We start from the raw sequence: 15,331 nt of genomic DNA, 5'->3' as shown, positions 1-15,331 counted from the left end.
ACAAAATGAAAGAAAGCTAACAGTGATGGATTTCTCTGAATGGCATTGTCTCTCCTTTGTTGTTGAAGCATGGTGGTTGATGGATATCAATAATAAGCTTCCTCTTTAGTCCTGACTGAAGGAAAGACACCTCATAAATCTTAAACTTCATTTTCTTTAAAATGCACAGTTAAAATGTTTTGAATACAGGCCAAATCGTGAAAATGATGCCATCTCAAACTGAAGAAATGTTGTAGAAGTAATGACATGCTAAATGTATCATCTGCGCTTCCTGCCTCGTAATATACAGTGAAGACACATTGTTTTGGGCTGCTCTGACAAATGACAACAGCCTACCCCTCCAGTTATTAAAATTCGGGTTTGTCTCTCATGTTTACTGTCATATAGCCACGGGCTTGAATGCAATCCTAGTAGTTCAATTAAACCGTTGTGCTTATTTCTCAGTACTTTTCTGGTGTCATGTTTCAATATCCTGCTCTTTCCCATTCTACCTCAGGCTCTCTGAAACACAACGTTAGGATTAACACTTTGGCTTTGTGGCGTCAATAAAGACTTCAGTCTCATACACTTCAATCTGAGACTTTTTACGCACTAAATTAACCAGTTCTCATTTGCGTACCAACAGGATGAGCTTTTTTTTAATAGCTTCCTGTCCAGTCCTAATACCATGCTGATATAATTACTCAAACATCAGTCACGAAACGATGAATCCCTGATGATGAAATGCTCCCATTTAGAAATGTGTGAAGGTTGATTCACACAGTGTGTGCTCTGTAATGACTGTTTGTCATTTTTCATGTTGCAATGCTTTTGTTGTATTGTTCATCATGAGCTGCTGGGAGCTAGATTAGATTAGGTGTGACAAACTCTAGGGCGAATATCACTATTTAATAGGCTGAGTTGATCAATGTTTTGTAGAGGCAAATTATTTTCAAAAGGTATGAGTTGTGATCAATAACTTGTGACACCGGTCATGTTGATTAGTATTTAAAGGGTGCTGAATCATTTCTTTACATTTATGTTACTTTTAAATACTTTTGAACAGAGAGTTAGGAATTACTTTCTTTCAGTGTACAGTATACTGATACAAAGAAATTATAAGCTCTGTTGCCTTTTGTAGTATAACACGGTCATTATGTTATGAATACAGGACAGCAGGGTGTCTATAATGAGTTATACATCTTTTCAGCTCTTTTTTTGTTGCATTTTTCAACGTTGAACGTTATTTAGAAAGTAAAAGCATTAAAAGAAGCCAAGTCATTTTGTGTGTACTTTCTATAACCTTCCAGCTCCACTGAGTCAAGTGACATGAGAGTGCTACTGTACTCATAGCTCTCATAGCTTTTAGTGTTTAGTTTCTTTTCTATAACTTTGTTAAAAAGCTGCTTTTTGTGTGATTTCCTGCACAGAGTAGCACACATTCAGGCTGACTAAAATCAGACAGCCCTTTTATTCTGCTAAATGGGGAATTGGTTCATGATCCAAGACACCACAGGGTAGAGCACAGAAACCCAGTGAAAAGATAATGTGTCAACGTATCTACAGTAGTTAGCCTTCTAATATTCATGACTGAAAATCATATCAAGTCCCCACAGTTAGTCCAACTATCAGTGTGCCTGCACATTCTCTGTCCGGCACAGAGTTCACACTGTGCTTTATGTTTAATTTGAGCAAAACAGATGTGGACACGATCAAATCAGACCGAAAGACCTTTGAACATGCTTCTGAAGCTCTTTACTTTGTGCAGTCATGGGTCTGAAGATCTCAATCAGCATCAAAAGGCTGCGATGTTTGTTTTCTACCTGGCGGCTTTCTCTCCTTTCATTATACCTTCTTAATATTCAGATTTTTTATGCAAACACAAACACAATTTTCCTGATGCTATACTGGGAAGAGATTTTTTTGTTTGGTCTTGATTTATTTATTAATTTTTCTTAATCCAATCATGGACCATGTTTGTTGATATGATTTGGTTAATGCCAACAGTCTGATGCGTGGATCTGACAACTGTCTTCTTTTTTTTTTGTAGTCAAGTGATTTATCGTGTAATTAGTCATAAAATCCCAGCTTTCAGTGGAACATGATCAGATGAGATGACAGATTTCTTCCTTTAGGCCTCACTGCGAGGGAGGTCAGTCTTTCTAGGCTCCCAGTTTGCTGTAGGGAACACAGGAAACTGAGGCCATAAACTATATTAGTAGTGATGATTTAAACATCTTCCCAATCAATGGCTGATGCATTGTATTGTCTAATGTACTAACATAAGCCATGTGTGAATTTGTTGTTGATGCATCACCTGCATTGCCTATTTGCAAATGATATAATCACCTCATTAGGACCACACTGCCAAAAGTAATGCACGTTATAATCAAAAACAGGGTTCAAAAACTATTTGCATGAGCTATTTAGTTTATTAATAAGTAAAATAAACGCTGTTCTAGGGTCTGTCAGATTGCCTTAAAACAGCTGATGCAAATTCCTAACTACATGCAATATTTTTAGCATCACTTTTCTCAGTGTGGCATCAGAACATTGTGCTCATTGTCTCTTTGTCCCATCATGGGAAACAAAGAGGGCGTGCATCGTAATGAATACAGCTCAGAATACATTTGTCTAATTTTACAAAAGGCTCTCAATATTTTAGACTGGGTAAACCAAAAAAGAAGTCCCACAAAGATGACAGATTTTTGAGGAAACTGTGGATCAATAGCATGTTATGTCCATGACCCCCTCCTCTGTGGCTTTCTGATGGCTTACACATTTTTACTTTCATTTTCTTTTCTTTTCTTTTCTGGGTGTGCAGGAGGGTGGTGGGGATAGGGAGCTGGTCTGATGAAGTGTTAGAGTCTTAAAAAAAACAAAAAACAATGCGAGGTTATTTGCATGTTTGCTATGTGTCTACGCTGTGCTTTCAAGCTCAATTAATACTTCCAACTCACCCTTACAAATTCGTTGCATTGTTCTATGCCCTAGAGTAAAAGGACAAATTAAATACAAACTTGTGTGGTCTTTGTTTCTAGCCATGTACTGCAGTTGCTTCGAACATCCTGAAAAACAGTATGTAATAAGCTTTTGTTCTCAGAAAATCATGTTTAAGTCTAGCTTTCATATGAACCTCTATTTTGTCCCATAGAATATGGAATGATCGGAGAGCATACAGTAAAAAGTCAGCGGCCAAGATCAGTTCATGACACAAAGGCCCTGCAGGAGCAAGCTGAATCTGCTAAATTTATGGCACAAACTGGTAATACACTAGTTATGTTTCTTTACTTTATTTTGTTAACTAAACGTAATTTCATCATGCATGCTCTCTCTTGTACTGCACATTTTAAGTGGAAATGTTTTGCATTATTATTTTTTCCAACTCATTCTCTATTGCTACATATGAACTAGGAAGATAAAGTTCCCATTTCTCTCTGAGTATTTACTTTGAATATAGAACATAATTGGGTTTTGTGGGTCTGTTTGTTTTATTGTCACATAGTGAGTTGGCAAGTGGATTACTCATACAGTAAATTCACATAACATTAATTAAACAGCAGTTTAAAACTAAGGCCCTCATGTATTTAATCATTTCCTCCAAGGCATGATAAATTAAATGTCATTCGATGAAAAAACCCACCCCTTTAGCCAAATATGAAACACATACTTGGCAAAAGTTAAGCTGATAGATGCTGCCCTTAGAGATAAAATGAAGCTATGTGGCTTAATCAAGTGTAGCATCCAATAAATTAAAAACTGATATGATCTAAATTCATAATGATTTTTACAAACTGCAACCTTCCTAATAAAATCAAAAAGTTTTGAAATATGTGACAGCAATATTAAAGCAAAACCTTAATTTTGCTTTCACTGTTTAGTTCTTTTGACTTTACTTTATCTAGAAAACACTTTTTTTTTCTTCAGTGGGTGGGTTTAGATCTAGCTGCTATTGAGATTTTTATTTTATTTTATTCTTTCTTTCAATTTTTGGGGAATTGTTTTAATTTTTTCATGTGTTGTTCCATTTAAATTGCTGTCATTGTTTAAAAACTTTCATTACCATTTTAATTTTTATACACATACACACCGGTACTAACTCATTAACGCCTCTCCATTTTACACACGCTGTAGGTATGTTGTTTCCCTGTCGAGTCACATCGCTGTGCTTTTCTGTTTCTCATTCTCACACAATTTACTCTCCCTGTACTGCCTCATTTAACAAATTGATCCACCTTTCAGTCTATTTTATGATCTGCAAAATTAAGGGCAGGGTTTAGATCCCTATTTGGCTGAATCTATGTCTCCTTGATACTACATGCTGAGAAAGTATTTTAAAGCACATTGTGCTATAAAATTCAAATACAATTTGATGACCTCCAATGACATAAATGTATTCAGAGCTGCAATTGAAAATATTCCTCTTGGTATTCAATTATTTCTCTAATGAATAAAGCCTCAAAGGAAATGAATACTTCTCCTGAGGGTTTAACATAATCAAACAGAAATTATTTGGTGACTATTCTGATGTAGGAATTTGATTGTCCATTCACTTGTCACCAAATAATGTATTCCTTACCGTGGCTTTGGAAATCATCCCACTGCCTCATCATAATATACAGCTTTATTTAGCATTTCATGGCTTTCTGATATTTGACCCCTTTTAGAAGATTGAAAGGCTCAATGTTGGTTCTTCTTATTCTTTTTAATTTAACCCAATCCTTACTAATCAGAGTTAAACTACTTCAAAGTCTGCTTACCAAAACCTCCATATAGACGCAAAGGCCTGGACAATAAAAATCCACTCATTCTGTGGCTTAATTATTACCTCTTACATTTCATCTGGGCACTCACAATTGAAATTGCTGTATATTTAAAACAGCATTCTTTGAGCCACATTCGCACACAGGAAAATGGCTGTGATGTGCTGAATAAAATCAGCTAACTTTCTCATTTTCCTCCACCTCTGGAGTTAACAGGTTAAGATGGATTTGAAAAATATTTGAAACCATCGTCTAAAACAGAGAATTTGCTCCACTGTTGTCAAGGAAACTAGACAGTTTGCTGCAGTGCAAGGGAATCCATATCTCAGACCTCTTTCTGAACTAACACCCATTCAATTCCATTTTATTTTTTCAGATTTTGTCTTTCTTGCATGTCACCATGTTCTTATGAATTTTATTTTGGGTGATTTTTCTCATTTTGTTTAAGCATATTATTGGGTTTCACTGAAATGCATGAAACTTTTTTTTAAGATAAAGTGAAACAGTTGGATGCAACCCTACTGTCTACTGTTCATTTTGATAACCATAGCTATGTCCTCTCTGTGATCTTTGCATAAATGCCCATTAAATTTGTTAATAAAAGCATTACTCATTTACACATCTCTCCTACACTATAAAGACCATGATTGCACACAAAACACTTTATTTAGTGCATACAAATTAAATGACTAGTCAGAAGAAATAAGCTGCCCATTCAGTATTTATCAAAGATCACATAAAGGTAGTATAGACTATACAATAGTGTAAATCTCAAGACTCATGTTGGCCCCTTCCCATTGTACTAAACCCCGCCCACCATGCCCCGCCCCCGTAAGCCCTGCCCCAGGACCATATTGCTGCATTTAACTAGTGTCACCCTTCTCCCACACAGGTGAATCAGGTGCAGAGGAGTGGTCCCAGTGGAGCTCATGCTCTGTAACATGCGGTCAAGGGTCGCAGGTGCGAACAAGAACATGTGTCTCACCATACGGAACACACTGCAGCGGCCCTTTAAGAGAATCAAGGGTTTGCAATAACACTGCCCCTTGTCCAGGTAGTGTTAGCCGCAGATTCTTGAATATTAATGTTTTGCTCATTTGTTGTTTATAGGAGGAAATGTGTTGCTGTGTTTTAACAAACTTTTCAATGTGTCTATTTAAGAATGTATTATTATCATCATTACTCCAGGTATTATTAATCTAATGCTTTCTTTTTTTGATGTTATTTTGTGAATGTGTTTTTTTTTTCATTATCACTTTTGTGTTTTCCATTTCATATAACTGTAAGGCAATTCATCAACATTGAAATGGTTTAATGACATGTGGTTCTGCATGGAGCTTGGGGAGCAGTAGATACTGATATGTTGTCAGCTTCGTTTCCTTGAAGGTCAGCCGTGCATTTTAAAATAGCTTGGCAGCGTTTCTTCAAAACAAACTGCAAGGCATTTCTTCCTCAACCCATGATGGCAGGGCAGATGAGTCACTGGCAGTCAGGTATCAGCATCAGATGCTTTTCTGACTGGTGATTGCAGCGCGCTAATGTTTGTCTGTTCGCATCTATTAGGACAGTGTGATTCTTCTAAACAAGTCGCCATTATCCATTTTTGGGATTGTTTACAGAGACAAATATGTTGATTTAGTAATGAGATTCCGAACTCATGTTTAGTCAAGATATTTGATGGCGCGTTAAGTGTAGTGCTTCACAGATCTCATCACAAACTCTTAAGTAATTATGGCTGATCAAAAATACTGCGAGCTGCATCCTCTGACATTCTGATTTATGATGCACTGTACTTCCTTTTTAGATGTGGCATGTGTAAGTGGGAAGTTGGCAGTTTTCAAAAGGGTCATTCTCCTGATGTGTGTGGACGGTAGAAAGAGAATGAGTCATTCCCAAAGAACAGTTGCCTAACTACCAGTCTTGGTGTGACTCCTCCACGGCCATTAATATTTAGCTCAGACAGCAATAAAGCTCAAGGAAAAAAAGCTACACAGCCCAATTCCAGGTATATGCATTCATTTGCAAGGAGAACAATTATTAATTCAGAACCAGAACTTACAGAGTTGCCCATGTGAATTCATTATTGTCCTTGATTTATCTCAAGACCTGCAGACTTTAGGCATTTACTCATTGCTAATTGTGGATCCAGAACTTTTTTCACATAATAATGCAGAAACACTTATCACCAAAAAACTGGGTCATAAAAGTCTGGGACAACTTTAAAGTAATTTTGACATTTCTGCAAGAGTAAGACAGTGTTAGAACTTTTCCTTTTAGGAGAAAAATGGAGCGGGAGGGTTAGGATGAGAGTCTTTTAAACTTCTATATTGTCACTTATCTTCAGTTATTGTATTGCTTCATATTGTTTTTAATTAGATCATATCAAATGTATTGTACTGAAGTGTCATTAAATTGCATTGCCTCTTCCCTTCTTTATATTAAAAATTTAACATGGCACTAACTTTACTTAGCTACAAAAAAAACCCCCACGTGGCACAGCACCACATAAAACACAGAGTCTATATCTAGGATTCTGTAAGGCAGACAGATCCATTTGCTTTCTTCAAACTAAATGTAGAATGCCAATGTGGAAGGATACCTTCAAAACAGAATATGCTTAAATAAAAGACACATCACTTCCAGTCTAAAAGGAACCTTACCTTATAGTCATCATCACTGAAAACATCAGCTCATCTGGGAACAATGGTCCAGGCGCTGCAGGCTGAGATCAAGCATGTCGTTAGACATTCTGGGCCTCCATACAAGCTGTGATGCCACTCATTCAACACACTGCATCTGCCAAAATACAATAACAATTCTGTGTTACGAAATAATCATTTTCCCTGAGTAGTCCTCCTTTTCAACCGAACCAACAGCACCCCATGCTATATATGTTTCCTTTTTAATTCTAGTGCATTTATTTTGCAGGAATTCTGTTATGACATTTCTACAGTACAGGATTTACGTCCAGTGCCAACACTGAGCGCCAACACAGAATTAGTTCTTATACTGTAGCACACCATACAGTGTGATGGGTTCGGTATCAGCATTTAGTATTGTTCTGTTTCACTCCCTGTCCTCAGTAAAACACATATATACAAAATGGGTAGCCTAACTTTATTTTTATGTGTGTTAATATTAATTTCTTAAACAAATTTCACAATGCGTGGTTTGGCTGGGGTAAGTTAGAGGGTTGATTTGAAAATTCTTGGCTGCCAGGATCACATTTAATCTTGTCATCAACAAGTAAGAGTACGTTATTACGTTAAGTACGTTATTGTCTGTCAACCTCTACAGTTTGATACAGTTTATTACTCCATGCCATTGAACCCAACTGCCAACAAAAACAGTCAACAGAGAGAGAGAGAGAGCCATACCTTGAAAGAGCACGGCTAGCTTACTTCTTTTTTTTTTTAGCGTGTTAAGCTAGCAAAGCGACGGAAACAACGAATCACTACGCTGAGCATGCGCAGACACGTCTGTCCGCCTGTTTCTTTCAGAATAAACTACTGCTCATTGCAGTGAATTAACGTCAAGTGCAAAGGTATGTCTCCTGTATTTTTTAATGGGTTTCAGAGGACTGTGGAGTTCTGTGGCATGGAGAAGACTGTGACTGTTAGGGTACATTTGTTGGTGTCTTTAGGATTGCTAAGAACCCAAACGCTTTAATTTAGGAAAGAATATTGCCTCAAATCAATCAATCAGATCGTTTCTGTTATGTATAGCATCAGCGGCAACAGCAGCAATGATTTTCTTACAATCAGAGGAAAATCTGGGCAGTTAGTTGTAGAAGAGGCCAAAGGCCCCATGGAAACCAAGCATATGCAAACAAAAGGCAGGTGCCTTTAAAAAAAATGTTTTTTAATTAGCAGAAAACTCTGGAGGTTCAGTCTGAAAATAAAATTATTGATTATTTGATCATAAAGACAGCAAACTTATTTATTTAAGGTTTCACTGCTTTAAGAGCACTTTAGCAATACAAAACCATCACAACCATGCCAGAAACCTTAATGGTCAGTGCAAACCAAAGACAAATAAAAAAGTATAGACTGGAAGAAGTCATGTCTTTTATTAACCAATACAGAAACAATATTGATAAGACACAATCCTAGTCCTCGATTGTGAGCCAGTCACAACTGAAAATGTAAGCCTTCAGGGGAACATTCAAATGTATTTATTGAAAAAGAAAATCAGTAAGATCATGATTTCACTATATGGCATTTTTCATCTGATTAGGACATGTGCTCTTGCATGTGGCTCTTGGAGACACTCAGTGAACCCACAAGGACTCTGATACCACTTCTGAGTACTAGAGACAGACTTATTGTATCACAAAAGCATTTCGAGGTGCCATTGCTCCTTTATTTGTATTGTGCAAATGTAAGAGCAGTACTGCACACAACAGCTTTGAACTAGAGCTGTATGATTAGCAGCGTAGACTTGATTGTGGTGTAGTGGAAACTACCTCAATCAGCTCTGTGGCAAAAAAGAGATGGCACTCTGCAACAAAATAATCAATACTCTATGGAAAATACAGTTTTGCACAAGAGGAAGGCTAACAAGTTTAAAAGGTTAAAACCTCACTGGAATGCTATGAGAAGGACAAACAAATCCCAGTTTACCACAAATGAATGAAAATATTCTTGGCAAATACGTTTGCTTTGGCCACCATCTTGTGCTGTTCCAAGAATTTCACCTCTAGCAGCGCAATACGATTGCTCATCGCCCTCCCTGTAAATGATGGCCGCAGTTCAGAGAAAACACACACAAAGAAGAGGAATCCTATTCCATCGTTGCTAGCTGTGGTGATTGCCTGCTTTGAAGTAAATGTTTCGGCCACCACGGGACACTTAGCTAAGAGCATCAAAGCAGTGCCTAGAGGCAGGGGCTGGGACAGACGGTAACTCGCCTCATGGTGGACCATCGGCTTGATCCCAAGATCCAACTACTCTACAACTGATCTTGAGATCCAACTATTGTACTGGAGGAACTTTAAGCTTCTGCACAAGCTGTGGATAGCGACATCTCTGAACCATCATTTCCCTGTGGACAAAGTAGTCACATACTTTTCCAAAGTCTTAAATCCCATTTGCAATCAACAGATGATAAAAGGCCACCAGAGATGATCTGTCCACCACCAATCTCCCATAAATACTGCCCTTTATTTTGTCTTATATGTATAGACATGGCTTGCCCCCATGAGCCTCTTATTCCTGTTGCAGCTGATTAGAAAACAAGGAATTTGCAGCTCTAATGTGTTTAGCAGACACACACTTCTGGTACAAAAAAATAGCTCCTGTGTGATTTGGGTTTGATACAATTGCCATCCCTTCAATTTCGTCAGTAAATTCACTTTATCGCTGGGATCAAGAAGCCAACAGTTGCTTCAGAAACTAATATGTGAGGTTAAACTTCTACTCTTTGAAAGAAGTGTGTTCATCATTGCATATCACACAGCAAGTGCCAAGACAAGACAGGAGGTGTCTTACTTCTGTCTGCCTCTCAGATTTACACATCTCCCTCTCCAAAGAAAAACTTTGAGCCAATAGCAAATATTCTCTGCAGTTCTATGAAGACTTACCATCTGTCAACCAGAACGTGGTTAAACTTACACACAAACCAAGATGCAAGAGGAATGATGCAATTTGCCAGCTATTGTTTAAAATTAATAAATAAATAAAAAATATTACAGTTTAAAAGTTGCACTTTTGTCATGATATGCCTCATTTGAAAGCATCTATTTGAAAATATGTATTTAGCAAATAAGCAAATTACAAATGTATTAATAGCATTAGCAATAGCAGGGATGACTGTGCTAGAAAACTATCTGCAGTGTTGTAAATAGAAAGGGAAATGCAGGTTATGATTAGAAACTCAAAGTAATCTAAAATGAATTGTGTTTATCTAAAGATCAAAACTTTAAAAATGGGACATCTCCCAGTTCTTGTTTTGAATGTATTTTTATTTAGTTTTTTATATTTGGATCAAACAATTGTAGTGGCAGTATGTCCAAAAGTGTCCAAAAACCACAATATGCCCTATGAGATTTAGAATTACATTAATTAAGAAAACACGAATAGCCTTTGGAATATTTTCACATTTCTCAGGCATATACATCTAATGAGGAAACACCAAACAAACATATCACATTTTTAGATCAGTTTTTCTTTTGGATTTGGGCTGTCTGGCCTGAAATTTAGTCTGAATGGCCATTTCATTACCAATCATTCGACAAAACGTAAAATGTGGGAAGTTAGTCAGAGTTCTGGAACCAGGTTATCGGCTGTCTGCTTTGTGTATACTCATGATTGTGAGGGTGTAACGGCATATATAGAACCATTGTCAGCCCGCATTAACCTGAAGGTCCACTGCTATTAAATTCCCAGTCAACCAAGAAGACTCAACAAACTGTAACACTGTGCAGACTGGCTGCTCCTCACCCACACCTTGAATGTCAGGATCCATATTGTTGCTATTCTATTTGTTAAAACATAAAAGGTTATATACCTTTATTAGTGTATGAAGCGTTGTCAGTAGGGTAGCGTTTATTTCTATTGTGTACATGATAAAGACCAGTAAATGTATAGAGGTGACTGAAACTTGTGGCTTTGTGAAGCCCCACAGTGTCTGTGTGCTCACTGTTTCATTTACATTAGTTTTGTTCCTAATTGTTTTTGATTTATTTTTTCATTCCTGGCTCACCGCAGTCTGTTATGGGTTTGTCTATGCTATAGCAGCGACAGAGACATTGATTAGGCCTGACGCGTTTTTTGTGCCCGCAGTACACGGTGTATGGGAGGAGTGGTCACCGTGGAGCCTGTGCTCATTCACATGTGGCCGAGGTCACCGCACTAGGACTAGGATGTGTGCCCCTCCCCAGCATGGAGGCAGGGCCTGTGATGGACCTGAGACCCAGACTAAGCTTTGCAACATAGCCCTATGCCCAGGTATCATCTGTCTGCTGTCTAAATATATTAAAAATAGCAATATTAACATTTATCCCTGAAGGCATGATGATGAGAGGGATGTAAGAGGTAAAATCATAAAAATAACTCATTTGAAAAGATCAGTTCTTGAGAATGGTAGCAGTTTACCATACACATAGATATATATTTATTAATCAACACAGTACTACAAAAGGTGAGTAAAAAACTGAATGAATGCAGGGTTTGTGGTGCATTTAAAGTAATAGTGCGGCTTAGGAAACCCTGTGAGTCAATACTGTAATACTGACGTCAAAATCACTTACCCGCAATTGCCCGTGAATGGTAAGCAGATTAGTGATGATGAGTTTTTCCACACAGCAAATGTTAGCTTTGCTCTGGTAACAGACTCAGTGAAAACCACTCAGTCCCAGATGCTTTCCCTCTGCCCAAACAGGGAAAATGGAAGGCAGCTAATAAGTTTCTGCAGTATGTGCCTTTGACATTTTAATAACCTAAATCTTAATGTGAAAGCATTATAGCCAAAACATTGTTTATGTTTAATCCTGCTTTTGCTATTTTGGGAAATTCTAGACTGAAAAAAATCAAAGCAGAAAACCAGCAGGAAAATTCTCCAAAATCTAGTAGCCGTGTCGTTTTTTGCTTTCCACTTAATGTCTGTTTTATTGGCTTTCAACCTGAGAGAGAATAGTGATCTGAATATCTCCTCCCATTTCTGTCTGCCGTCTTTTTCCCTTCACATGGGACATGCTTGTTGGGTTGTGGTTGGTGCCTCAGTGGACGGACAGTGGCAGGAGTGGAGCTCTTGGAGCGATTGCTCGGTGACCTGTGCCAATGGCACTCAGCAGAGGACCAGGCAGTGCTCAGCGGCTGCCCATGGGGGATCTGAGTGTCGCGGTCACTGGGCAGAAAGCAGAGAGTGCCATAATCCTGACTGCACAGGTAAAATCCTGAGCCTCTTAATTCTATATCCGCTTTGATGTCTAAATTCAAAATTGTGATTTGAAAAAGGAAAAAGATTGACAGTGCATCCCATACTGTCATCATCATTATTACAAGTATGAGTACCATAATCGTAACTATCAACTTTTGATAAAATTTGCAGCCTGATTTACTCTTTCTGTTGCGTACTGAAAGGCTCCGCAGTAAGAATCAAAGCTGTGTTGTAAGAATCAAAAATAATGTTTAAGACCATGCTCTATCAATTGGATTTCTAAAATCCAGTTAGATTTACTGTATGCCTTTCACATAATTCAGGGTTAGCTGTCCAAACTGCCTGTCAACATCATAGATGTGTTAGAGGCTCAAAGATGTCAGCTTAGTGGTCTCCATCAGGCTTTGAATTGTCTGATCATATGAAGGGCCTGAGCACTCTCATAATCGCCTGATGCAATTTTCACTGCAGCAACATAAAACAGCTGGGTTTTAGTCTCCATTTCTCTGGTATGTTTGTGTGTGGGAAAGAGATTCCTCTCAAATGTTTGAGAGTCAGTGGGAATGTTGTGTAACCAGTCAGCCAACCTTAACGCTCTCTTGGACCATTGAAATAGCGGTAAAAGCTTGTGAATGCATAAATCGGTGCCAGCCTGAAAACAAAGCAGGAGATGCTGTTGTTTGCCTCACAGTGAGAGGATGCATTATACAATTTATTCACTTAATGAGGCATACCTATTTAGCAATTCTTATTTGTTTCGAAGGTGATAGATCAAACATTAGTGAGACAACACAGTTTGAGCCATCATTTACCAAGTCAGCACGGTGTCCGTGACTTGCCTTGTAGGAAAACAAAAGTGTTCAAGGCAAATATGTTCTTCAGAAATAGTTATCTTTGAGTAATGCAGTGTAAGGCAACAGGCAGTATGTTGACACAAAACAGAGTAAAAAAAAGTGCTAATAACTACAATAAATGCCTGTGCAGGATTTGAATCAATGTTATGTGTTTCAAAATTGAAAGAATCTCTCCAGGACTGCTGGCACAATGAGCTCTTTGAAACTCATGAGCATGCATCTGTCTGAGGAATCAGCTGCTCTGATGTAGAGCAGAGGCTTCAGTATCTACTGGGATTTGATCAATGTCTTGCGGATAGTTTTAGCCAACAGGTCACAATGCTTCCTCTTCTTTTCTCTCTTGCGGAAGCAATCCTGACAGAGGTTAGTTGTAGGACGTGAAATAGCCCCGCACGTGTGAAAGGAGGGGGTAAGTGGAGGTTAAAATGGGAGTGGAGTGAGTTTCCTGCTCACAGGGTGTTGTACCTTTCCATTCAGACAAGGGCATGTGATTTACTACATTGCTGAAGGGGAGCATCTGTTTTTTTTTTTGTCTAATGCACAATTTTACAGTGTTCATTACAAGGGCATAAAACATGCTGCTGGTTGTGGAAACTTCAGCATAAATGCCTTTTAATATTGGCAAAGTGAGGCGAATAATCACCACTCACAGAGCAGCTTCTTTAGCCATAAAACACACACAACTTATAGTAAGTAATTTTGTTCATTTTTGAAGTATTTCCAATAAACTACATTTACAAACTGAATACATTAAATTTCACACACTAATTCAAAGCTTGAATGGCACATAACGATATAGTGGATATTGTGTTATTGTTTTTGGCGATTTTTATGCCTCCGAGATTATCTGTTTCTAACTGAGAATGGTTCTGTTTTAGCTAACGGCCAGTGGAATCCTTGGGGTCCGTGGAGTGGCTGCTCGAAGTCCTGCGACGGCGGATGGCAGAGGCGAGCCCGGGTGTGTCAGGGGGCAGCGGTGACTGGCCAGCAGTGTGACGGCACCGGAGAAGAAGTCAGAAAGTGCAGCGACCAGCGCTGTCCAGGTGAGCCAAAGGATAATAAGGTCTTAGAGCTGAATGAAAGCGCGGAGATAATTATCCCTGTGGTGTGAAAGACATGTCTTGTTACATAAGGTCAGTTAAAACAGAATATGAAAAGGGGATGCAGATAAGCCGATACAGAGGAGGGATGAAGGAGTATGAATATATTTCATTAAATCAAGTAATTGAAAAACTGGTGACACACTGAGTAATGCAAGTATCATCAAAGCTTATTGTGTGATTTTCAAAATAATCTCTTTTTGAAGTGGAGTCTTAAATATAGTCACTTAATACTTCCATTCTCTGAAATAAAGAAAGCAATGCTTAGCAAAAATCTTTTTTTTAAAATGATTATAATTATGTAGCACCTACACTCACAAATGTTTAAATTGCAGAAAAAGGTACCTTTTATTATGATCCTAAACATATACCGTGCTCACCAGCACTATGCAGCTTTATATCCATACCTCCTAGTATGTAATATGAAGAAACTGTTGCATCATAATGGAGATGCTGAAAAGCTTGTTGATGTAGTTGCACTTTGCTGCTTTGCTTTTCAGCACCGTATGAGATTTGTCCAGAGGACTATGCAGTGTCAATGGTGTGGAGAAGAACGCCTTCAGGAGAACTGGCCTTTAATAGATGCCCGCCCAATGCCACAGGTAAGGACATGAAAAATGTTTTTACTTTCTTTGTTCATATTTTGTTATTACTGCCCAATTTCAAGTGGTATAGTGTTCACTGAGAGGTCCATAGATAAATGTGGGCGAGTCTTTCCATATTATTAGTGCCTGTCTTCCTTCCCTTAAGGAGGAAG

At 38.2% G+C, this 15,331-nt stretch overlaps 1 protein-coding gene and 1 long non-coding RNA gene across 5 annotated transcripts in view; one reads left to right on the top strand and one right to left on the bottom strand.

The window, feature by feature from the left end:
• The window catches only part of LOC119917432, a 49,103-nt gene extending 40,825 nt beyond the window's left edge, over positions 1 to 8,278 (bottom strand). The window contains exons 1-2 of the long non-coding RNA XR_005447276.1: positions 8,120 to 8,278; positions 7,403 to 7,538 (exon numbers count right to left, since the gene is read on the bottom strand). This is a non-coding gene — a long non-coding RNA (uncharacterized LOC119917432). The remainder of the gene's footprint in view (positions 1 to 7,402; positions 7,539 to 8,119) is intronic.
• The window catches only part of adgrb3 (adhesion G protein-coupled receptor B3), a 114,031-nt gene that overhangs the window by 43,346 nt on the left and 55,354 nt on the right, over positions 1 to 15,331 (top strand). For 3 of the 4 annotated variants that reach the window (XM_038737754.1, XM_038737755.1, XM_038737756.1), the window contains 6 exons: positions 3,134 to 3,244; positions 5,635 to 5,796; positions 11,525 to 11,689; positions 12,464 to 12,628; positions 14,353 to 14,517; positions 15,075 to 15,176. In XM_038737754.1, coding sequence (XP_038593682.1) covers positions 3,134 to 3,244; positions 5,635 to 5,796; positions 11,525 to 11,689; positions 12,464 to 12,628; positions 14,353 to 14,517; positions 15,075 to 15,176 — 870 coding nt within the window. The remainder of the gene's footprint in view (positions 1 to 3,133; positions 3,245 to 5,634; positions 5,797 to 11,524; positions 11,690 to 12,463; positions 12,629 to 14,352; positions 14,518 to 15,074; positions 15,177 to 15,331) is intronic. The other variant, XM_038737757.1, reaches the window with a different exon arrangement.

This window comes from Micropterus salmoides, unplaced genomic scaffold, assembly GCF_014851395.1.
Source record: "Micropterus salmoides isolate LMB-PRFRI ecotype aquatic unplaced genomic scaffold, ASM1485139v1 Ms_hic_scaffold_22, whole genome shotgun sequence".
Lineage (NCBI taxonomy): Eukaryota > Metazoa > Chordata > Actinopteri > Centrarchiformes > Centrarchidae > Micropterus > Micropterus salmoides.
Note: the sequence above shows the minus strand (reverse complement) of the source record. Positions and strands in the feature narration are given on the sequence as shown.